Source organism: Eubalaena glacialis, chromosome 7 (genome assembly GCF_028564815.1).
Source record: "Eubalaena glacialis isolate mEubGla1 chromosome 7, mEubGla1.1.hap2.+ XY, whole genome shotgun sequence".
NCBI classification, from domain to species: domain Eukaryota; kingdom Metazoa; phylum Chordata; class Mammalia; order Artiodactyla; family Balaenidae; genus Eubalaena; species Eubalaena glacialis.
Window position 1 is genome coordinate 108,551,363 of NC_083722.1, and position 26,231 is coordinate 108,577,593.

Sequence of the window (26,231 nt, forward strand, 5' to 3'; positions counted from 1 at the left end):
TATTAACAAAGCCTTGTAACAATGGACAGGGATTATTATACCCATTGCGGGCATCAGATGCTGAATTTGGGGGGTACTGCCTCTCAAGAACTCCCTCCCAAGCACTAAAAGGCAGTCCTACCTACCAGCCTAAAGGAACTGTGGCAAAATGCCAGTCTGAAATGAAGGGTATACAATCCGGGGAGACGGTGACAGCTACCCAGCTATCAGCTATCGGTTACAGTTTTAAGATACTGGCTAACACACACACACACACACACACACACACACACACACACACTCTCTCTCACAAAGTTTCTAATGCACAAGCTAGTGGAAAGTTTTCAGACCGACAAACTTGTCACCGGAACTGAATATGCAAAAATAAAGAGCAAAACAAACCCGAGTCCAACCACCTCGTTAATAGCTGAGGTCTTTATTTCAATTTGTATGTACAGTAAAAGTGCTGCTGAGAATCTGCAGCAACCAGACAAAACAAAAATGTAATTCTCTCTCAACAATTAGCAGCTTAAGATCTATCAACTACAGTGTTAATGTTCACACGTTCACAAGTGTCATTTCTGTACTTTTCAATTCGTGCAAGTGAGTTTTTATTCTTACATACTTTGATAAAACACACTTACAGTCTAGTAGTCAATCCTACTGAGGGCATCACCCAGCATACACGACACACAGACAGAAATGTTAACTCTTAGAGCCACGTTCAAAATCCCCAGCTTCACTTGGGGGTGGGAACCATAATTTTACCTGTTTCAGTTTTTTGATAATATTTGGTTTTGTTTTGGATGCACATTTTCCGAGGCTGAAAGGCAGCTCCTCACTGGAACTCACTTGGAATTCAGCATTTCATCTGACTGTACCTCAAAGGAATATGAAATCAGAAACAAAACCAAATACAGCGAAGACCACATGAAAATTATGCACATTGTTACGACATGGCTAGCAAGGAAGGCTTGATCTGAGTTTTTCTTCGTATCAGATTTTTACCTCAGTTGGGTGGAAGGGGTACAGGGGAGAGAGAAAACCCCACCCAGTCAGGGAAGTGTAAAATTTAACCTACTTTTGCTTCTTAAGGAGCCAGTGGAATAGAAAGCCTTCCTTGCTAGGATGCACTGAATATCTTTCCAAAGAACTGAAATTGGAGCAGACAGAAGTGCCGTTCAACTATCATAAAAAAGGTAAATGTTAGTCACTCTACAACCTGAACAGAGTCACCCAGGCTACCATAGTCAGCCTCATACACCAGCACTAACCAGTAATCCAGGAATGCTTCATTTCAAATGGAATGCATGTAGTCTTTAAAAGAGAAGAAGCATTAGAGTGATAAGTTTCCATCCACAGAACTGTTAAACCATTAGAGCGAGGTTATAGAAGAGCTTTGAATAGATAAGAGAACCCAAGAACAGCCACAATGCAAAGAAGCTCAAAGGCAACAGGTATAGGCAGCACAAAGTGGAAGGAAGGCAAGAAAATAGATGCACGGTTACAAACAGCATTAAAATGCAGACAACTGTTGGGCCTGGTGAATAGTCAAGGGACAAGAGATCTAGAAGCCATTACCGTGCCTGACCTAGCCTGGAGGTCCTTCCGGGGACATTTTGAGAATGGAGGATGGACAGTCAGCACGGGCCTGTTTGGCTGGGAGCTCAGGGGGCTTTCCAGAGGTGAAAACCTTCCTTTGACAGAAACTGTCCCAAGGCAAATGGGAACAATTTCAATCCATCTAGCCAGTGACTTCCAGTGCCCACAATACTTTGTAGCCTCTACACAGTTCAGGGGACTCAGAAGTTCTGTCTTAGAAAAACTGGAGGATTGTGGCTAGAGCATCTTTCCAATAACTTTGTGGGACTGTCTTTCCCTCACTAAAGCAAAAAATTAGGAAAAACTGTGCTAGTTTGACAAGGTCATGGTGTCCTTTGGCACTTCTGCCTAAAGTCACTGCAACATCTTTAGGCAACGTTAACATTGTAAATACATAGGCTTGCGAACAATTTGTTTTTGGCCTGAACATAAATTGGTTCCAATTATTTTTTAAAAGAAAAATCACCCCTGTGGTGCCTGCTCTGGGCACTGATTTTGAGAGGTCAACAGAGCTAACAGGTGTACTACAATCATTGGGAGATGGAGTGAAGATTGGGGTACCTGAGTTAAAATATGAAAATGATTATGGAAACAACATGCTGTTTCTGAGAAGGCCAGCCTGCCAAGCCACATGAGGCTGGAGCTGTCATGTAAGCCATCCTCTCAGACAGACAGGCAGTGTTAACCTAGTTCCAGAAGAATTTCCTGGTATAGGGGAGATAGGCAGAGCATGCTTTGCTACTCTTTTCAGGGCAAAGTATGTGCCCCTTGCTCACCACCTGGTTGCAGAGAACAGAGGCCAAGAGGGAACAGCATTTGTGATTCAATACTATGAATACGAAAAGGCTGGCCAAGCTTTCTAGATAGGCTCTAAAAGCCCAAGTTCCACCAGGATGGTAGAACTGGTTATAGGATGGGGAAGAAGGCTCAGTCCATTTTTCTAAACTGTCTATAAAGGTCCACTGAGCATAGTTATGTTAATAAGTCAGTCTAGATGAAGAGGACGCTGACAACATTTTATACCCCAAACTTGAGTCCTTCTAACCTGACATTTCCTTTTCTGCTCTTTAGAGAGAAATCACCTTCAGTTGATTCTCTCGGGCAGACAGAATAAAGCTTTGAAATTAAAGATGCTGGGGCCAAAATGCAGACAGAAGATTCCACATCACTTTGGTTTCAGTAATTAGGGGGTGTAAAAAAATAAACTAAGAAAACACAAGGAATTATTTATGACTCTCATAGTACAGTCTCAATTTTTCCTACAGATAATCCCAGCCCAAAGTCACTGGGTAAACATATTGTTGGGGCAAAAAAAATCTCTACCCTATCATGCTGGTTTGTGGAAACAGCCTCCCCCTCTCCCTGCGCACCCCTTTCCTCTCCAACCAAGCCAAGCCCATAAAGTGGTGGTGTGGGGTGGCAGGACACCAAAAAGCAGTAGCAGCAGCCAGAGGATGGAGTTTAAGCTGGGTCTCAAAACAAGGGTGTCAGAGGGTAGCATTTACAGCAAGTGTTCCTTTACTCAAATTGTTTCAAGACAAGAGGGAGCAGCACACTTAAATATCCACACATTTCTTCATTTAAAAACATCACTTCTTTATTTCAAAGGAAAAAATAAAAGACCCTCCCAACCCTTTCCAAAAAAACCCAATAATAATAATAACAATAATAAAAAATCCTATTAGAAACCATAAGGAAGCACTGAGAGTTTGAGTATTACATTCTTCAAGTATGCTGTTCAGATTTTTTGTTTTTTAAACTGGTGACTATACACATATTTAAAAAAACCTTAAAAGTGCGGCCACGGGATTTGCTTAAAGTTAAGTATTTAGAGGGCTACTTCAAAATACTGTAGTAGAACTGTGCAGTGATCCTTTGGGGCATGATGCTCTCACTTGTGTATCCTAGCAAAGGTTAAGGGACCAGGTTCAAAAGTGATCATACTTCCAGGGTTACCATGAGTGGCCAACTTGGGTGAGAAAGCCAGGGAGATCCATGTGTTCTTCCACGGACAAGGAAAATCCACCCTGAATCCAGAAATTCAGACATGGAATGTGGTAGGACTTCACAGTAAAGTTAGTCTGGGAGGGGGAGAGGTGGTGAGCCCAGACAAGGCAGGGTGTTAGGTTTAACTGGTTTCCCTAATCAGGTGTTCGCATCTTTTTAGTGGATTTTAGTGCAGTCCTTCAAGCCACAATTTAGAATGCCCTTCAGTGTGCTCCAGATTGTTGGTTCATGTTAAAGGACTGTTTAAGATCTGCATCCCAAGGAAAATCATGCTACATAAAAATGATCCAAGATTTTTGCCCAAAAAACTTCTTGGATAAAATCTAAAAAATACTATTGCAATTGCGTCTTTTGAAGAAAAAAACATTATTCTAAATGTAAACAGATTCACTCAACTCTTTTGTTGTTGTAGAAAACTTCAGAGTAGGTAAGTTGCTGTCTAATTCTTCGCCGCATGCACTCGCCAGAGGGTAGGGGAGCACTGCCTTCTTGTGCCAGCATCATCTGGAGGAGGAAAAGAACCGTTCCACGTAGCTGAAGAGGGCATCCCAGTGCTTCCAGAGAAAGGCAATGAAAACCACAAGGAATAAAGTGCTGAACGTCCTGTTGCGAGTCTTCATGAGGGGAACCACGCAGTTGGCTACCGTGGAGACAAAGACCAGAAGGACTGCCATGACCGCCAGGAGGATGTTGATGAGTTTGCCCAGAAGGTTCCGGGCGGTGGCATTCTCCAGCCCCTCCAGCTGTACCACCTGCTGCTGCTGCTGCTGCAACTCCATCTTGGAGATGCGGGTCTGGCACGCCTCCAGGGCCTCCTGTGGGCCAGACAGGGAAGAGTTAAGCTTTCTGCTCACAAGCACTCTGAGTAGCTGACATGCCCCTTGGGCAAGCCAGATGCATCTTGAGCCACGCCCATGATTTAAAATATGCTAGAGTCTTGAATGTGAGAGGCCAAATGCATACCTCACAATTCAAGTGACTATTATTCACCTAAACTGCCTTCCATCGCATTCCTGTGGGACAGCTCACAGGAAGCAGTTGCCACAATTAGATTTGGTCTTGAATATTTTAATAACAAGATCTCAAATATATGATTTTGTTTCTCTTTTTTTCCATTTAAAAATTATTAAGTTGCACAGGACACACGTAATTGTTCAACATAAAAACATTTCAAATAGGACACAAAGGCAGTCTCTCTTGGTATTTTCCTCAGTTCCAGTCCCTGCCCTTGACGTAACTCTGTCAATTTGGTGTGTGCTCGTCCTTTCACCCGTGTTTAAGTCTATACACATATGTCCCTAGGGATATGCATGGAATTATTTAAAAATTGTCTGCCTTAATGAAAATAGTATCATACCCTAGGACTGATCCACAGCTTGCTTTTTTCACTTGACAGCGGGTCCTGGAGATCTCTCCGTGTCAACGCGTAGAGGCCCACCTAGTTCTTTTTAACGGCTACCTAGCATTTATAGCTTGGATATGTCACAGTTTATTCAGCCAGTTCCCTACTGGAGAGACATAGGTTATTTCCAACTTTCCCACTACAACAATGGAGAGGTGAACATCCTTTGGACATCCCTGTACACACTACCTGGTGTTTTTCAAGTTAAATAACTCCCTGACATCAGGGGAAAGGGCTCCCTGCTCTGTCTTCTTAAGAAGAGTTGATCTCTGTGAAGAGGACAGACACTATGCCCAAACACTTGACCAAACATTTCAAGTGATCTGCTCCTCTCAAGGCCATAATCTTCACCCATGAGTTTATATAAAATTTACCATAACACTCAGAAGACAGAACCTAGTTCCTTAGCAATGGTCAGACACGCTCCAAAGCTCAGCAGTGGTGGGAGCCCTGGGTTTTTCTGATCTTGGGTTCAGTGGGCCCTGGTTTCCTGGGATTTGAGGTGAAGGCTAGGCAGCTTCAGACTGAAGCTAAGCTAGAGAATGGACGTACAACAGATACAGACCAGCCCAGAATGACCTTGGGGAAAAAAACTAAAACGTAAGCAGAATTCCGGGGCATGGAGAAGACGGCATCTGGGCAAATGATCTAGACATTCCCTTGATTCTTTGTAATACAAGTTTCCTGGACCACTTCCCTTCTCTAAGACTAGTTTATTTCAAGATGCTTTCATATGAAACCACCAACTGTTTTCTTAGAAATATCTCCCAAATGGGATGAGAAAAAGTTAAATATTGTATTTTCCCAGAGATTAAACTAGAGGAGTATTAGCCTTAAACATTACTGCCTCATGTGTTATTCTTGTAAACTGCCTGGCAATGCACCTGTAAAAGGTTTGGATTTGGCAGCTAGCACAAAAGCCCCCTTTACCATAGAAGAAGATAGGTAAGGTGGCCCTGAGACATGTCACAGCAGCTCCTGAAGCAGCAACGAACAGATGTAACACATGTGCTTTTCCATATACTGAGACAACTGTGATCCTAAGAAACATTTCCTAAGAACGCAAGCAAGCATACCACCTCCAAAAGGCATAGACTTTTGAGAAATGCACCTCATCTGAAGAGCAGGTGTATTACAGTTGGTATAAGCTTCTCAATATTCTACCCTCTCCATCCTTTTTTCCCCTAAACATTTTTTTTTATTGTGGTAAAATACACATAACATAAAATTTACCACTTTAATCATCTTAAAGTGTTTAATTCAGAAGCATTTAGTAAATTCACAATGTTATGCAACCATCACTACTATTAAATTCCAGAACATTTTCATCATCCCCAAAATAAACCCCCTACCTTTTACCTATCACTCCCTTCCCCCTTCCCTTAGTTTCTGGCAACCACTAATCTACTTTCTCTCTCCACAGATTTGCTTATTCTAGACATTTCTTATAAATGGAATCATACACTATGTGGCCTTTTGTGACTGGCTTCTTTCACTGAGCATAATGTTTCAAGGTGTATCCATACTGTAGTATGTATCAGGACTTCATTCCTTTTTTTCTTTTTTTATTGTGGTAAAATACATATAACATAAAATTTACCATCTTAACTATTTTTAAGTGTACAGTTCAGTGGTATTAAACATTCATAATGTTGTGCAACCATCACCACCATTTATCTCCATAGCTCTTTAATATTATAAAATTGAAACTCTGTACCCATTAAACAATAACCCACCCCCCATCCCCCTAATCTCTTAGCCCCTGGAAACCACCTTTCTACTTTCTGTTAGCCTTCTGCTTTTACACCTGATCCTTCATGCTAACCTGGATGTCCCGAGCCCGTTCATAGGACTGATATGCAATTTTCTCTTCCATGCTGGCCAATTCCTGCTTCAAGTTCAAGATTTCATTCTGGTGGAGCTCTGTTAGGTCATTTAGCTGTTCTTCTAATCGTTCACATCTAAGAAGGGGGAAAAGTTAAATTTTTTATGCATTCTGTATTTTTCTTGGTATTATTCACATCCAATCCCCAAAATGCATTCTGCAAAGGAAGAAAATAAAAGCACAAAGAAATTAAGTGAGTGGCCTGAAGTAACAGGGCATGCTAGTGGGTACAGCTCTTAGTCCCTGGAATGGACAGCTTGTCACAAGGCCATATCATAGCAGCAACATGGCTCTTCCACATTTCTCAACACACGGTATTTGTAGCGAGGCCAGCAGCCCTGATTAGTTTTGAGCATATCCATTATAAACGAGGCAGTTCTTATTCTGCTCTGAGCAGTATATGGGAGAGGCAAAAACTACAGCAACATTAAGCAGGTCTTATCAGAAGATAAACAGCACATAAATGGAAACTAACCTTCTGGCAATCACCAGTAGCTTATTCCAACACCGGGCAGGTCACTCACGTGGATGTTCATTATTCAGAGCCCATCATCACTACAGCCAAGCACAGTGTCTGTGACAGTGTCAACAGATATCTACTGAGAGCCTGCTGTGTGCCCGGTATGTTCAAAGTGCTGCGAACACTGCGGTAATAAGCAAGACAGAACGCCTGCCCTCAGTTTACGTTCTGCAGTGGGGGTGGAAGGCAGGAAAACCAAGACGACCGCAGGCATGGATAAGTAAACCAGGAAAGATCAGTATGGGCATATGGCAGAGTGCCCAGCGGCTGACGAAGCTGGAATGGTCAGGGAAGGCCTCTCCCCCATTCAATGCTCTAAACAATGAGAGCTGAAACCTGAGTGATGACATGAATAAGCCCCGTGAAGTTGTGAGGGGAAGAGTATCTTAAAGCAGAAGGAATTGCAAGTATAAAGTTCTCAAGATGGGAATTAGCTTGGCAGGTTTCAGGGACAGGAAGTAGGGACAGTGTGGCTGCAGCTGGGTAAAAAACTGTGAGAATGCAGGGAGATAAGTTTCCTCAGGAGGAGGGATCATTTTGTTCATCTTGCACCTCTAGCATTTAGGACTACATATGAAAAGGTTTATTCTACATAAAGATGGGACCTGGGCAGGGCATCTCAGGACCAGTAGGATTGGAACAGTTTTAAAGGACGAGATCAGAGATTCCTGGTGGAAAAAGAACACAGGTAAAGGACAGGAGGTGGAAATGTATAGGCTAACTGGAATAGGAGACCTAAGTTGGAGAAAAAAAAGGAAATCTGCCCGTAAAAGGTAGGTAGGGGAGTGGGGATTCTGGAATAGACAGTGCAAGGGCCCAAAGCACACTGGTGGCGGGGGGGCGACGGGCGGGGCGATGTGGTGACATGATGAACACGATGTTTTAAGAAACTGGGTTGTCTGCTAGTGGTGAAGCTTGGGGCAGGTTGTGGGTGGAGTTCAAGGAACCAAAAAAGGAGCTAAGTAGGTAGGAGAAAGGTTGACGACTACACATTAAGAAGCCTAGAAAGGGAAGAATAAACACAGGTCTGGCTTAGGGCGACTAGAATGGAAGCGTCTCAGTCAGACAGAGGGCTCATCCCAACAGGAGAATATATACAGTTGGGGTTCCACGTCCTGCAGGTTCCACCAACCTCGGAATGAAAATACTTGGAAAAAAAAAAATTCCACCAAGTTCCAAAATGCAAAACTTGAGTTTGCTGTGCACCAGCCAATATTTACACAACATTTCCACTGTATTAGGTATTATATGTACTCTAGAGGTGATTTAAAGTATGTGGGAGGATGTGCATAGGTTATATGAGGGACTTGAGCATCTGCAGATTTTGGTATCCACGGGGGTGGAGTAGGGGGAATATGTGTCCCGGAACCAATGCCCCGCAGATGCTACCGCTGAGTGCTGCTCAGGCAAGCACACACCTAACACTAGCGTGTGAGTCTCAGCAGACTTCGTATTAAAAAAATAAAAATGTCAGAACTCAAACATTTAAAACTACCCTCCCTTTTCCTCTTGTTTTTAACCACATGTATAGTATACAAACTTTTAAGGAATACATGGAAGTTCTCTGTTCAAGGTAATTTTTATGGGGCGGCATCACCAACATTCTCCCTTCTAATAATTGTATAATGAATAATTATATTCATTTATATCCTAAACTCCATTCCTCCTCTATGAAACAAGGATTAAAAAAAAGGTGCAGCTGACCCTTTTTACTATGTTACTGAATCCTATTTAGTTCTCCTGTGTCCTCGATAAGAATCTTTGTGCTGCTTTCTTTCCCACTGAAACTGTCACTAAAGTGACTGAACAATTGATCAGAAAGGTTTCCACTTTTTGTCCGTAACTAGGGCGGATTCTCTGTGACTCTGCCTTTTCACTTTATCTGTGACCCTGGGCATGCTCAGAAACAGATGCCACCTCTGGAGTTGATTTTCCACCAAATTTTAAGTTCAACAAATGCCACAAGATTATGTTAATATATTGTCTTTTTATGATTGTCCTATTAAGCTCACTGTTTGTGGTGTTTTCAGTGTTTGATGATTTCATTATTCTTTCTCCTCACCACAGAGGGGCTAGAGACTTTTTAAAAGTGGTGTTCCATTGTGTCAGTCCCCTGGGATTTAAGGGAAGGGCTGAGCCTGGCAGCAAAGAACTATCCTAAGCTAAGGATTGATGTGGGGTGGCAGGGAGGGGAGCCTGGTGGTAGTGGCAACCAGCCTGCATGCTGATGAAAGCAGACCCAGATGACATCTTTGGCATGTGTTCCACAGGCTACCACCTCAACCCCTTAGCCCACAAACTGTATAGTCTTTCAGGCCTTTCAGGAATGTTGGAGAATCTTATTTGATATTAAACATGGCTCACAAATACCATTAGAACAGATTAAAAAGTAATAGCAGCAGCTACCATTTATTCAGTGCCTACTATGTAAATTAACTTCCACAACCCCAAGAAGGTAGTAGGTATTATCTTCACTTTACAGATGAGGAAGCTGTAGCTCAGAGAGGTAAAGAGACTTGCCCAAGGGCACACAGAAATTAAGCAGGGGAGCAAAGACTTGAATCCAGGTTGGTTTGACCTTAAAGCCAAAGTTCTTAACCTCTGTGCTATGATGCCACTTTGAAACAATTCAAGAAGCCCAGATAAACTAATTCCCTTCATAAGTAAGAAATGTGAGTCAGGTCTAAAGCTGATCCAAATCACATAGCCACAAAGGGGCCTGGACAGTACTACACTGACGTGATGGTTTGAAGCTTTATGTCAAGGTGGAGTCAATGGGAGGAGGAGTGTAATAAAAAGATTATGGACCTAGAATAAGAAAAAGGATAATAACAAGTGTCGGTGAGGACATGGAGATTTTCGAACCCTGGTATACTGCTGGTGCAACTGTTTTGGAAAACAAACTTGGCAGCTCCTCAAAGAGCTAAACACAGAGTTACCATATGCTTCAGAAATCCCACTCCAGGTATACACCAAAGAGAAACGAAGCCTTATTTCCACTCAAAATTTGTACACAAATGTTCATAGGAGCATTATTTATAATGGCCCCAAAGTGGAAACAACTATCAACTGGTGAGTGGATATATAAAGTGTGGTCTATTCATACAATGCAGTATCATTTGGAAAGAAAAAGAAATGAAGTAATGACACATGCTACAATATGGATGAGCCTTGAAAATACTATGTTAAGTGAAGGATGCCAGTAAGAAAGGCCTGAAAATTGTATGATTCCATGTATATGAAATATTCAAAATAGGCAAATCTATAGAGACAGAAAGATTAATGGTTGCCAGGGGCTGGGGCAGGACTGAGAAGACTGGAGACTGATGAAAATGTCCTAAATAGATTATGGTAATGGTTGCACATATCTATGAATATACTAAAACTATTGATTTGCATATCTCAATAAAGCTGTTAAGAAAGATTATGGATGCCTGTAGTTTACTTTGAAATGCATCAAAAAAAATACAACAGATAAAGGATGGATAGATGGAAAGATATACAATAAGACAATATTGTAAAACATAGAATCTAAGAGGTGGGTGTATGGATGTTCACTGTACAATCTTTTTCAAGTCTGCAGTGTGTTTGAAAATTTTATAATAAACATTGGGAAAAAATGATTATGGGTGTTATAGCCAGGAGCACTTGGGTTTGATTCCTGGTTCTACCTCTCAAAGTTGCATAGCAAGTTCCTTCATCTATAAACTGAGGGTAATAATCTCTACCTTGTATATTCATTTGAGTACACAAGAGGTGTTAAAAAATGTCTCTCTCCTTTCCATCTTCACAGTCTACTAAGGACACACTGGCCCTTTCGAAAATGTTTCTACTTCATAATGAAGAAGGCATCGCGTGAGTACGTGCTCCCTGAAAGGAATTCATGGGCAATTTGAAAACCTTTTTAACTAACCAAATATTTCCTGTGGTGACTGACTCACGGCCTTAGTCTCATCTTAGGCTCATCGGCAGTCCACATCACTGTGCTAACTACAAAATAAATCCAATATCTCACATCCTGTTTTACATGTCTCTAAGATGATCACTATTTCACGTACCTCCCTTCCCCTTTAGAGTTGTTAAAATCAGTAGGTTACAAAGAGAAATACACCACAGTTAAAGTATTGTTTGAAAGATAAAAATAAGTTCCCTGACTATAAAGAATCTTAAATTCTAGGGATTAGAAAAAGCCTACTTAAATCTCTTTCCATCAAGGAACTATTTCTACAACATCCCTGACAAGCAATCTCTCTGTGAACACCTCTAGTGGCAGGGTATCGTTTTTCTTAAGGCAGTTGTTTTCACTGCTAGATAGATACAGCTATCCATCTAAAACTGAACTAAAACCTAGCGACTCGTAACTCTCACCTCAAGCCCCCTCTCTCATCTACATTACCTGTGATACCTGCATTCAGCAATAGGAGATAGTTCCCTATGGATTTCCACAGAACTAATCCCTAAAGTCCTGACCGCACACACATCTGTATCATTTTTGAACTCAGTCTGCTGACTGGTTTCTTTCAACTCACTCTCTCTCTTGCCTCATGTTATTTGTAAAGATAAGCCTGCCTTCTATTCCACTGTCTTCATCCTGGGTGAAGACACAGAAGGCAGGAGGTAAGGGCAAGGCCACTCAGAGCTTAGAGTCTGCTGCTAGAGAGTATCTCGGCCCCTAAGCCTGGTAACTGTCCTTGCTAGGGTGATATACATTTTGTTGTATATCATAAAAGGTCAGGTGAGAAGAAGAAAGAATAAGTCAGCCTATTTTGTAATTTTTGCCTAGGGCTCAGGAGTTTCATACATAAACCTCTAATTGAAAAGCAAAATCACATTTGCATTTGTGTTTTATTTATCCTAATGCTCTTCTGAGCATCCATCAATTTAAGGGGACAGGAATAAAGTGAACAGAAACTTGCCAGGTGGCAAGTGACAGGCAGATTAGGGTATAAGAAATGTTTTTTCTCCCAAACTTTTAACACTTCAACATTCCTTTGAAATGCAACCCTTGAATCCTATATTCTCTTCCAGAATTTTAGATCCAAATTGATGTAGACATTAAGAATTTTCAATATATATAATTTTAAGTCCCCACTTAATTAGATTTACCAACACGCTTTATTGATTTCTTTCACCAATGGTGTGAGTTCATGTTTTTTCTTCTCGAAATATATCCTGTAGTATTTCTTTCAGCAAGGTTTTATAAGAGGTAATTTTTATCTACATAAGTCTGAAAGTGTTTTGATTTTATCCTCTTCCTTGAATAATAAATCAGGTGGACAGAGCAGCCTACATGTAGTTAGTCTTCCCTAGCACTTGGAAGGTATCATTCTGTTGTCCTCTGGCAGTATAATGTCTCATTTATTTCGTCTGTTTCACACTGGGTTTCTTTTATCAACTAGATTTCCTTGTGACATTTGCAGCTTTTGTTTGAGAGTATTTTATGGAGTTCCCTCCTGCATGTATCTCTTTCAGGTTCCTTTTTGGGCTGTTTCATGGCTTTGGGTTGTGACAAAACATGTTTTGGATACTTACACCTATGAACAGCTAAGATGATTTATTAAATAATACCTGAGGCTGCCCCTCAGATTTTTTAACCCATTTGTGAAAGGAGAAATTCTATGATTATTTAACACTATGCATGAGTATGTAATACTATATATAAATAATAGAGTACTTGCAAAAGTCCTCAGCACTTGTTTCTAACTCTTGAAGCTTATAAACCAATGTTTGTCATATAATGGTCATTAACATGTCACAGGTTCTGGAAACCATTTTAGGACCGAATTTTGCTCACTCCACATTATATCTAAAGGCTCTCCACCTTCACTGCTTCTGCTTTGCACCTTCTTTTGACTTAAGAGATGTTTTTATTCTGTGTTATGCAGTTTGAGCCAGCCGATGTATCAGCTCATCCAGGTTTTGGACTCAGATCCTGGCTCTGCGACACACTGGTGTGAGTGACCCTGTTCATCTGTTAAGAAGAAATCTATCTACTCCAAAGGGCAACTGTGTGGATTACATAGGAGGTAGATGTCTGGCAAAAAAGGGTACAACCCCTAGGTGAGGTGGTTCAAAGGCACTGCTTGTCGACTGCCATGTGATCCCAAGTACTACTATATGGCTCCACTGTTCACGGCTTCCTACTTCTGATTTTTTCCTCTAATCCTTCATTTCTTCATCTATCTCCACATTCTCAATTTCATATATTCTGGAATTTTCATTGTTTCCAGTATATTCATGTTGTTTTTTCTATGACATCACACAAATGGGTTTACTGGGCACACATTCTGTCCTTCTCAACTCTGGGCACAAGCCTCTTCTTACTTCCTCACCAGGAGGGCCAGCACAAGCATACAAATGGCTCCTGACATTATCTGGCTCAAGTCTGCCAGATAATTCAACTAGTTCCATTCACTGGCCTGTTCCAAGCTGCCCTTTAAATTGATAAAAACCTCCTATCTACCTTCCTTTCATGGCATGTGTTTTGTACGTGTGTGAGGGAAACTCTCTTAAATAAATTTTATCTGATCTTTGTAAATCTTCAGAAAGAGTTGAGTAGAAAGTGCTAATCCTTACCATGGATTACCATGCCCTTGTAGAAAATGAAGTCTTTCAGAAGTTGAACAATTTACTCACAGTTACATGGGAATTAACAGCAAGATATCCTCAAGCTGAGTCTTCCCAAATGGGAAAAACGTAACTATCGCTCCCAAAAATAGCACTTTATTAGCAAATAGTTAAATAGCAAAGTAGCATTTCGGTAAGTAAAATGAGCTCCATTTTCCCACAGATGAAACACAAACAAGTTAGGAGACTTGCTGAGGTGACACAAAGCTGCAGAACTCAGGGGTGAAGCAAAACCCACAAAGGGTCCAGATGAAACAGCCCCATTAATTCATCCACTAATGACTACCAGCATTTACTTCCCTCGTCAAGTCATAAGAATTACCTGGAGAATGATGGCTTTCTGAAAGAACAGAAAAGTTGAAGCTGTTATTGTGTAGCTGAAACCCTATTACACTCACACAAACAGTTGTGTTTGGGTTACCATAGTAAGCACCTCCAATCTGCAGGAAACAACAGGGAGGAGATTGAGAAAGCCATAAAATTTGAGGCTTTTGCAAAACACGATGAACAAAGAGGTTGGCAAGATGCCCCTGGTGTCCTGCAATGCGGTCTTCTGGGTTGCCTCAGTACCCTGAAAAAACTGTACTGGCTTGTCATTATTAAAACACTTGCCCTAATTTTTTCACCTGGTTCACGGAAGTTTGTTCCTCAGCTCTTTTCACAACCTCACCACCTGCAAACTGAAAGCACAAACCTGACCATGCTTAGCAATTTCGAATCAAACATTTTTTCAGTGTTATCAGCCTGAGTGGCTTATATAATCCACGTGTGAAATTACGGTCCGCAAACAGGCTAACACAAAGAGCTCAGTGAAAATGACGTGGTGTTATTTGGGGTGGAGGAGTGTGTGTGGTGGACGAATTTAGGGTTCAATCTAACCTATTTAATCATTGTAAGCATCAAAACATCAGCACCAAAAATAACAAGAACAATGACAGCTACCCGGCCCACTACACCTTTTTATGTGAAGCGTCTGCCTCGGAGGAACTCAAATTCATGAAGACATTTCTCCATTAATCCTCACCTCCTTCCTCTCTGGGACGTACTTCAAATTATAATTAAGAAATGGGAGACTGAGAAAAATGCTGCAACTTTCCGCTGTTAGTGAGGTGTAGGGAGGGTCTGAACTGCTTGGTTCACGCTACCTGTTTTTTAGATTTGTTTTATTGTTGTCTTTTAACATCCCCCCCCATTAGTCAAACGCAAAATCTGAACAACAAAAGGAAGAAAACACTTGCCACCAACTTCCTACTCCTCCCGTTTTTAATATTATAAACTCCTTTGCTCACTTTACTTTCTAGTGTTTACTTCCTGTCTAAATTCTAAAATGGAGAAGCCAGATACCTAGGGAATTCATAGAAAGAACACCTCCATTCTCTCATTAAATATTAACACCAAACCAGCAAAGGGAAAGTAAACTGTGTAACAGCCTTTCATATGTGATTTTTTAAAATCAAGAACTCCCTGTAAGGGATTTTAACCCCTTCATAAGACACTAATTAAAACTCTCTGGACATGAAGCGGGGGTGTTCTTGATCCTACTAGTACATGATTTTGACTGGCACATGCTTTTCACGTCATTCCATCTGGAACAAAAAGTAGCATGAGATTAATAATCACATTTTGAGACTTTTTACTTAAAGGTCCTTCCTCAATCATTACAACTCAAAGGGAACATAGCTAAATATGATTTGAGCTTAACTATTAGTAAACAGAAAGCTTGAACACTGTGAGATCTTTTTAAAAAAAGTAGGTTATATTATATTTGGGCAGGTGAAATTCTTCCCCCAGAAGCAAAACCTGCTCTATCTACAAAGTATTAAAACACACCTAGATTTTGTTGTAGGTTTACAATTCATAAGTGAATATGGGTCTTGGAAAGTGAAAATTCCAAATGGTCTTAGAAATTGATCCAATTTCATCCACTGGATTAGTCAACACAGTAGTCACCTTCCTAGATCAAAGATAAGCCAGGGCTCCTTTGGGTCAAATTCCTGACAAATGAGAAATTTTGGTGATTGCACAGGTTGGGAATGCTTCACTTAATGCACCACTGTTTGGGTGTGGCTCAAAAGTTTGCAGCCACCTCTGAGAGCCAGTGGTGCTTCCCTAGTTGGGCAATAGGTCACTAGGACAGGGTGGCTGAAGAATCTTGTAGAACAGGTATTGAGAGAAACAGGAAGAACTAGGTCCCAGGGCTGACTGACACCAATAGGCAACTATGAAAGCAGTCTACTGTATTATTTCCCAAGTGCATACTGGAGACCTGAGGTAGTTTCTGCCAGTGTTTGCCTAGAATGGACAGACATAGCTGGGGCAGGAGATTATGACATGCAATGGGAGCTTGAATACGCTCCTGGCTGAATTGGGGAAAGAAAGTGAATTTTCCCTCCTTACCTTTTGTTACCATATTTGTGCTGAAGCCCAAAAAGAGGCTAGGAAACACTGAACTAGCTAGCTTTCAGTTGAAAAGGAAAAAGCACAGAATCAGTCCCCAATTAACAATCAGTCCCCCAAACTTTCAGGAGAGGCAGGGCATTATCTTAAAGTCAAAAAGCAGCAGATGCCTAAAGCATATAGGAAATAAATGAAGGCTATAGGGGCTTTCTGGGCAATCTGGAGACTTGGTAATGACAGCTTTCTAATATTCTGCCACTTCTCAGACCATATCAGGTGCTTCCACAAACATGATCTCATTGAATAATCTCAACAACCCTGTACAATAGATACCATTACCTTGTTTTTACAGAGGAAACAGACTCGGGTGAGTTACATAAGGTCACACTGCTAATTAGTATCAGAACTGGCAAGAAAAATCAGGCTTGTCCAACCTTAATTAATTAACAGAGTAATTAATTTATTTGCTCTCCTTCTCGTCCCCTGTTCCTCCTTCCTCCCTCCCATTCTCCCTCCATTACCTCTTCAGTGGCTAAAGTGGGACAAGCCTATCTGTATGAAAGATCTCTTTGATGGAAGGTCTTACCCTTCTTATGAAGCATCTCTTATGAGCACCTCTCAACTGGGCTGTTTTTCCTCTTATAAATGAAGAACTAATTTGATCCAATATTTTCAGTTTCCATTTCAAACTTATGGCCAAACCTAGTCTACATATCCTCTGGAGAGTCTCAGATCAACTTACAGTTGACAAACAGGTCTAACACATGGAATACGGGGCTAACATAGCTATATGTGACCATGTCTCTGTCTTATGCCCAGTGATAGTAAAAGTTCATACTTAAACAACAATTTCTTTAGTTAGAACTCCAATGGCCTGTGCCTAACTGGGTGAGCCTAGTTACTGACTGTTCTACTGCATGTGATGACTGCTCATGGTGACTGCCTCCTTCTGTATTTTTGCTCTTATGACTCAGTGCAATTTAAAATATCCCTGGGCTTAATACAAACAGTCTCAGGAGCCGATTTCCAAAGAACAGTACTCCCCTTAAAATAGAAGCTTTCAAATGGCATTACTGTTCATCAACACTAGGAGTGTTTTCAGCCTGCCTGACATGACACTGCTCTCTATACAGGCAGTAGCTGAGTAAAATTCCGGGCCAGATTCCCTAAGGGAAAACCTACAAAAGGAACCTGTAAAACTGTTGATGAATTGTTTTCCTAGTTCTCTCCTACTTTCAATGCATTTTGCCACAGCTGAACTTTTTCCTACTGTAGCTCAATACAGGATACCCACTTTGGGAACAGACTAATCCTCCAGCTTTTAGCAGCAAGTTAAATATATGTTAAACCATTTTACTGTGTGACCTGGCAAAAGTCACTTTATCTTTCTGGGGCTCAGTGTACTCATCTATAGAATGAGATTAAACTAGATATCTAAGGGCCCCTTCTATCTCTGAAGTACTAAAGTGAACCCAGTTGCCACTAACAAATCTGTAATAATGCTCTAATGGGATGAATTTAGCTGGACAAGGAGAAACTGAAGTCAGCACAGATCCCGTCACTAAAAAAAAATGTCTAATTCTTGTCTCCTACCTTCTCAAATTCATGATCCCACTCATATCTAAGAGTCCAATACAAAGCTCAAAGACCGAGTACCTAGTTACTGCCCCAAGGTTGAGGTGGAGTTCAGATCCAAGCTCTGCTACAATGACTTCCTGGGCTAAATGCATGTGGGTGCTGAAGAAACACTCTTCCGTCATGGCGCAATCACGTGGGTGCTGAGAGGTTTCTGAATGCTTCTGATTATTCCAAAGTAGATGGTCTTGGGCAAAACTCTTTACCCTGGTGCTACTCACTGGGGTAGAGACCAACGGGAAGCACATTAAGTGAGTGACAGTGTTGAGAAGGGCCTCTGAAAAGGGGGAAATCAGGACGGGGGTGGAGGTTTACTTAAATAGGGGTCCCCTATTACTTACCTACACCTGAGAAAACTAGTGCAGATACTAGCTTGAGAAAACTTTCTAGAACTTGTGCATTCACAGAATTTTACAGAATATGTTAAAACAGGGACAACTTTTAGGAAAATATACACTGTGACCTGGAAAAGGCCCAATACCTCTTGCTATTAAAGTCAATGCTTCTTAGAGCTAGACTATAGATTAGTTTTTCAATCATACAGATGTCAGGTTTGAGTTTGGGAAAAAACTTGTCCTGGTATGAAAAGAACACAGGCTTTGGAGTCAGATAAAACTGGGTTTGATTCCTGGCTTTACCACTTACAGAGTAATCTTTGGCAAAACTTAAAAACCTCACTGGGCCTCAATTTCCTCATCTGTAAAATGGGGTAATACAACGCACCTGCAGGGACATTGTGAGGATTAGCAAATATACATGAAGCACCTAGCACTATGCACATCATAGGAGTTTAGTGAGAGAAGCTGCCAGAGGTAGAGTCCTCCTCCTCCTCATTTAATACTGTGCATGGCCTCCCTCCTGTCACCTCAGATATTAGTAAAATAAACTACAGCAGAGAAAATAAGCAGAAATGCATCTAGAGCAGCCATGTACACATTAACTGGTTTCTTGGTCACAGAAGAGTCCCTTAAGTCCATCCCTCCCTACTTCCTTCCTAGACAAAAAGCCAAGCCTGTAACAGAGTAGAAATAGAAATTAGCGAAGAGAGGCTGCTCCAGGCAGCTCACTAAGAGTGCGGAGAATATGTGGAAAGGAGAAAGCACAAACTAAAAAGGCAGACAGCAGAAGTTTAAAAAGCAAGCTGCCTAGGACCATTTATTGCAGAGGCATGTAAGCTGACACCCTCACTGAGCTGAGAGTATAGCTCTAAGCTAGAACACTACTGTTTTAAGCTATTTCCAATCATGTTAGGTTCCATGTAACCACTCTTTTAAAAGAAGGTAGAGAAATTCTGCAAAAATGCTTAAAATGTTAAAAGTTTTGGTGCTTAAAAGAATAAACTACAATCTGTGGGGAAAATCTCACTTATGTAGAACAGTTCAAAGACCAACAAAATTAGATAAATATATTTACCGTGTAAAGACATATGGAACGGAGGAGAAATCCCTTACTGCTCTATACATGGAAATACTGGTGCGACGAAATAGTTGAGTAAAACAGTTGTGACTTTTCCACTGCTTTTCTTGGGAAAAAAAAGATTCAAGATTCTGTTTTAAGGAAAGACCATTCTCAAGCTGCAGTGATTTGACAGTCAGATTACACATTATATTATGTATTCCTCTTGCCCCCCTCTGTTTTTGAAAATTCACAAGTTTCCTTTATTCTCTCTTCATTCCATGAAACAAGTCATTCATTTACTACCAAGAACCCAAAATGCAATGAAAGAAATGCACTTCTCCTTAATGTCATAAGTGGCTTGGACATGATTCTTTTAATGAGGTAATAATGAGGAGCTAAAGTTCTGTCCTGTCTGTGAATTATTTTAAATGGATACAAAGGAGGCCTTGGGAGACTCGTTTTTCCTCCCTGATTTTCTCACGCTGGCCTACACCTGACTTGAAGACGTAACAAACTATATGAATTTTAAGCTCTGGAAGAATTTAAAAACTGGAATGTTTTACTATCCTTTCAAAATAAAGGGGTCAAAGCAACTGACCGTGGAACGCCCAGGTCTCCATGTTCAGAGGGGTGTATTTTAATAGCAGCAGTAGCAGCTGCTACCTAACATCAATCAAGCACTGATGGGGCCAGGCACTGAGCTATGTGCTTTACATAAATTATTTCATTTAAATGGCACAATAATCTTACGAAGGACTATTACTATTTCTATGTTAGAGATGAGGAAATCAAGACTTAGAGAAGTTAAGAATCTTGCCCAGTTTTCAAGATTAGTAAGTGGCAGAACTAGAATTTGAAACCGGGAGTTAGGTTTAATGTGGTACAAAGGACCAGGTGTTTTATTTTTAGACTCCATCTGAGTATTTGTTAGATTGCTCGCTGCTTTAGAAATTGTCTTCTGAGTATATTAAAGAATATATAAAACAATGAAATAAGAATAGTCATATACTTGCTTTTAGAACTTCATTTCTCTCTCCCACACTTCTCTTTTCTTCTCCCTTAAGTCTTAAGTCAGAATTGAAGGACAGAAGAGTGAAGATAAGAGGTAGGACTGAGTGATTGATTAGCATTTTCTCCACCTGAAAAGAGCTGGCTGAGGTAACTCCTTTCAGAGCTAATTGATACACACGAACAATTTATTTCAGGCCCTGAAATTATCTCATAGAAGTAAACTTAAAAAAAAAAATCACTTTTATTATATTTTTTTTCGCAAGAGGTAAAGGGACCTTAAGAGACTGTCTGTTCAATCCTTGACATTATGGTAAAAGTCCTGAGGATTCCCTGTAGATCGTTAACTGGGACAAAAGCACAATCCAGGCCTTTCAGGGCCTAACCTGTGGCTGTTAACAGGCTGTGTGGCTCTTGTAATATTGGCCCTTAATCTGTATCAGTGAGGTGGCCTGGCTCTGGCTGACAAAGTTTGGATCTGAATGAGTACTCCACGTGGATATTACTTCTATCTGCACATGATGGAAGCAAGGGGAAGGGACACACATTTGGAGAACAGCTAAGGGTGGTCTAATATGAATACAGTTTGTAATGTGAAACACAAAAAAGAGACCAGTTTCTACCTTTAGCAGATTATGACTCAAAGCCCTTAGTCCTTCGCGAATTCTCTAACTATTGTAGAACGATTTCATGTTTAAGTCCACTCTCATTCAAACATTTGCCAATTCATAAAAGTAACAGACGGGCTTATCTGGATTTATTTCCAGTCTAATCTTTCTATACCAATTGCCCAGATAAGTGTGTTTAAAGTCAAATATCTACAAGGTTCATTACATTTTGGTTGGGCTATATCTTTGATTTCTACAGAGTTCAGAGGGTTATAGATCTTTTAAATTCAATGTATTATAACTATAGGCTGCAATTGTTTGTGGTTCTGTGATTATAAATAAGTAGGTGGAATGCCTTAGAAAGCTTGGGCTTCATTTGAAATTTGAAGACTAGAGGGCTACAGTAATCATCACCCCCTGACTGAAACACTCCACTGGTGTGTGATCGTGGGAGTCATTTAACTCTGCTTGCCTCTCTTTTGCTCTCTACGATAAGAACTCATGCAAACATCACGTAACGTATCTAAAGTGCTGTGAATACTCCAGAGAAAGACACTGTACCAAGACCTTTTAAAGCTACTCCCCAGTATCCAAAGGGAGGGGAACCTAAACATAAATAACTTAGGATTTTAATTCCACGTAACTTACCTATATCGCTCCTCCTGTAAGGCCTGCATTATTAATGAATAGTCCCTCTGATAATGTTCCTTGAGGGTCTCAAAGGATTCCTCTAGTCTGGCCTGGGTTTCCCGGATCTCCTGGATCTCATGTAGTAGTGCATCAAATCCTGAGCTCTGCATGTCCAGGGTGTTTGTTTTGGAGCTGGATGCTCCTACAGCAATGCCTCCAGTGGTGCTGTTGGCTCCCACTGAGCCTGACGTGGCACTAGAACAATCTTCCTCACTACCATATTTGGGGCTGGACTGAAAGTTTGAAATTACTCCCAAAGCCTTTCCCCCATCATCCACTTGCCCTTCCTCTAAAGAGTCCTTCAGGTTAGGGATATTGTCTGCACTGCCAAACTTATTCCGAATTAGTGAAGCGATCTCTCTGGGCTTAGAGACCACGGCCCCTGCTGCTGAATGGGTTGCCTGGGAGAAGCTGGAGAGTCCACCTTTAACACTGTCCACTACACCTTCACTGAAGCCGGTCACCTTTGCTCCCACATCCTTCAGACCCTGGTGCATGTCCCTGAAGACGTCCTTTGGCTGCCGGGGGATCCCATTCTGCTCCACCTCTCGGAGCTTCCTGTGGTAGTGCTCAAGCTTCTTTTGTAGTTGGAGGATGGTCTGGGCAGATTTCTGGTTCTTCTTCTCAAAGACCTGCTTGATACGGGCGGCCTGCTGCTTGTCCGCACTGTTGGCAAGCTTCAGGTACTCGGCAACGTTGTCGTCCCGGGCTGTTTGTGCAATCTTGATTTGTTCTGTGAGCTTCAGGATCTTCTGCTGCAAGTGAGCAATAGCAGCCTTTGTGCGCTGAGGGTCTGGTGTTCCATCCACAGCGTCTGTGTGGAGGCTGCCATCAGTGCTGGAGGCCACCGCACTGGAAGTCTGGGCGAGGCTGCTTACTTCCAACCGCTCGATCTAGCATAAAAGCAAGAGGCGGATGTTAGAAAGAGCCCAAAAGGAGTAGCTCTCCAGAATCAATGGGCCCAAATGTATTGAAAATTTACTTACTCAGCACAGATAGCTGACCTAATTCCTTCTGTCCTGTACAAGCCCCATCTCCCTCTTGGATACTGTCCTCATACAAGTACACTTTGCTTTAAGCAAAACATATATATGAAAAAAGATTTGCACAAGATGTAAACTGGGGGTATTCTTCCTTTGCTAGAGGATTTATTATTGTATTTCTTTAAATAATAAACCTCTCCTAGTGGGTTTAAAGCATGAATTAATTCACAAACATTCTACACACATATTTTTGTTTAGAAGCATATCTATATACAACAAAGTACATCTGTATTTCAATTTAATTATATGAATATCATCTTAGTATTCAGACATCACTGTATTCCAATTCATGCTTTCAGATTACGGTCATCTGAAAATACTGGCGAGAAAAGGTAATTTAAGTGGCTAGATATAAAAATCCAACTGTTATCACAGTGTCTTTTTATCAAATCATGTCAAGGTTGATGCGATCATTCTCTCTGTTCTATCAGGGGCACTTAATGGATAGCTGCAGACAGGTGAAGGAGGGAATGGGAGGGTACTGCTGAAAGGGCAAGGATGAACGTGGTATGCTCTTGAGAGTTAAAATCCCAAATCACAAGTAAATGTGATAAACTTAGGCAAGATAACATGGACAGTCAGGGACACAGACAGTAAGAGGTAAGTAATTAACAAGTCAATGACTAAGTTCAGGCCTTTTGAAGCTCAAATTTTGTGAGTTCTATCCAGCAAAAGATTTTTATTAGGCAACGGACTCCAAAACACATACAATGACTATCCTCTGGTATGCATGAGTGATCATTCAAGGAAGTTGAAGAAAAAGACAAATTGTTCAGATTTGAAAACTTACAGTATCATGCTTCAAAGCCATTAGCCAAACCTAAGGGGTGGTCATGTTTCTCTAACTCAGGAGAAAAAAGTCCTTCAAGAAGGCGCCCCTGGGTGTGGCTTGTGGTGGTAAATTAGGGAAGGGCCCATGGAAAAAGGCTTTAGAAATTTACTCTCTATTGAGTAGTAACCGAAATAAATAATAAAATAACAATCGCAGGGAAACAAAAATTCCCAGTAGGAGTGACAGTGTACAAGTTTACCATCCTGGAGACTAAGGGCACACTCTTTTCCTTGGTTCCCATCCCTAATCTGTCACCAGTAAACAATCTGCTAGGAAGAACTATACGTAGGTTACTCTCATATTTTAAAAAGTTGAATTAATTCTATAATGACAATAATAAAACAAATCTGAAATATTCATGAAATGCTGATAATTAACTTGTCAGTCGAGAGATGCATTCTCCGTTTTTCATCTTGGCTGTATCTCCTCACTTTTACTGTCTGAGCAAGGACTATGCCGATCTCTAAAACACATTTAGTTCATTACTGGATTCAATATATTACTACTAATGTGAACAGAAACAATATTATTTTCCTTCTAGATGAACAAACGTGAAATACTGTACATTTAAATAAAAGCAAAAAAATAATTTAAAACTGAAATGAATAACAAAAATGACATTATGCTCCACTAATAAAAAGAATATGCAGAATAGTTAGGGACTAGCACAGTAACTGTTTTGTGTCACTTCTCCATCTGCCCTGTTCATCTTTAGGTGCGTGCTAATAAGCAGTGAAAGGGCCAGAGGGAAGGCAGCAGAAGAGAGGATGAGCCAGAGATCCAGATAAATCAAGTCGCCAAGACTTGCAAGAGAAGCTCCTGGAAACCCACTCTCTTCAGTTCCTTCGGTTCATTCTCTTAAGCTGTACAGAGTTCCCATTGTGTGATTTTCTTTCTGAATGGAATTTCAGACCCCATAACTATAGTATGTAATATGACCCTGATTGTGTACTTATGTTTCATAGCTCAAAATCTACCACGGTATAAAAGGAAAGCAATATGAAACGTCTCTAGATCTAAGACTACAAGCTTATGCATGGTCTAGTTTTCTTAGGTTCTTTCTTATTACTTGAATATCAACTTACATGCATTCTTGGTGTCTAAAGAAGTGTAGACATAGAAATCAAGTTTAACTGTTACTCTGGGAGGACAGAAATTGATCATACTGCTCAAAAGATGGCTTTGGGACTAGAATCAAGGTTTGTTGTTGTTGTTTTTTAAGTTATTATTTATTTATGTATTTATTGAAAAATAGTTGATTTACAATGTTGTGCTAATTTCTGCTGTATAGCAAAATGATTCAGTTACACATATATAATACATTCTTTTTTTTATTATATTCTTTTCCATTATGGTTTATCACAGAATACTGAATATAGTTCCCTGTGCCATACAGTAGGACCTTGTTGTTAGAATCAAGGTTTGATTACATCTCTAAAATTGAAAAAACCTGAATAAAGTTTCAATATAATTATTTACAAGTCATCAGTTTAGATGTGTCTTTATTTCCCTGCACAGTAACTACAGAAATAAACCAGACTGTCTTTACTCTGACTTCTGTCCTACCTGGCTGTTCGGAGCCCCACTATGTCCTTCCAGTGTGTGACTCCCACTTAGAATCATCAATATGGCTGCAAGAGTACAGCTGACAGAATCCACTGTCCTCGGCCTTGAGAAAGAAAGCTAACCCACAGCTTCAGCAGGAGGGTAGTTTACACTTGAAACCATGAATCACTCGATTACTCAGTAACTCCTCCCAATCTTGTCAAGCACTGTTCTTAAAAAGGAAGGAGAGAGAGCAGGAAATCGGGAGAGGAGGGGAGGGGAGGGGAGAGAAAGAGGAGGAAAGAGAAAGATATATTGAACTACAGAATTATAGGACAGGGGTTGTGCATACTCTCTCGGTATCTTTTGAACTATGAATCAAGTCCTTGGTGGCCTGAATACTTAGCACTGGAAGGGCCTGACTTAGCCTTGAGTTGTGAGCGTACCAAGTGAAAAGTTCTCTTTTCCAATAGTCTTTGCTAGCATACTATGCTATCCACATAAAACAACATAAATTTAGATTCCTACTTCAGTCCAGACAAACAACTATTGCAAATTTGAAATGTGTAATTGCAAATGTGAAAAGCAAATTTAAAACCTTTTAGAAGGCAGTACTGGAAAATAGGAAAGGGTTTTCTTATACAGGAAAAGGCATAGATCAGAAAAACAAGACTATTAAGTCTGGCTACATTTAGTGTAGCAGTGAAGCATGGATTCTGGCATAAACTGCTTGGGTTCAAAACTGGCTTTGCTACTTACCAGCCATGTGACATTCGGCAAGTTATTTAACCTCTGTCTATATCCATTTCATCAACTGTAAAATATGGATAATACTAATGCCCATTTTCATAAGACTGTTGTGGGGATGAAGTGAGTCAATGAACATAAAAGCTCTCAAAACAGTACCAGGCACAGTGTAAGCTGTTAGTACTAGCTATTATTTTTGTACCATGTAAGTGGTTCTTTTTGAAAAATTCAAATATTAAAAGATTCCAGAATATGCTTCCTTCCAAGATCTTTCACATTTTAGGCATAAACTAGGGGATATGAAGA

The 26,231-nt window shown here is 40.6% G+C and overlaps 1 protein-coding gene across 2 annotated transcripts in view; it reads right to left on the minus strand.

Annotated features, from left to right (window-relative positions):
- TMCC1 (transmembrane and coiled-coil domain family 1) overlaps positions 1-26,231 on the minus strand; it is a 169,540-nt gene that overhangs the window by 8,453 nt on the left and 134,856 nt on the right. Inside the window, exons 2-4 of one of the 2 annotated variants that reach the window (XM_061197310.1) lie at positions 21,717-22,651; positions 6,816-6,951; positions 3,267-4,403 (exon numbers count right to left, since the gene is read on the minus strand). In XM_061197310.1, coding sequence (XP_061053293.1) covers positions 4,089-4,403; positions 6,816-6,951; positions 21,717-22,651 — 1,386 coding nt within the window. In that variant the 3' untranslated portion in view covers positions 3,267-4,088. Of the gene's footprint in view, positions 1-3,266; positions 4,404-6,815; positions 6,952-21,716; positions 22,652-26,231 lie in introns of those variants that run through there. The other variant, XM_061197311.1, reaches the window with a different exon arrangement.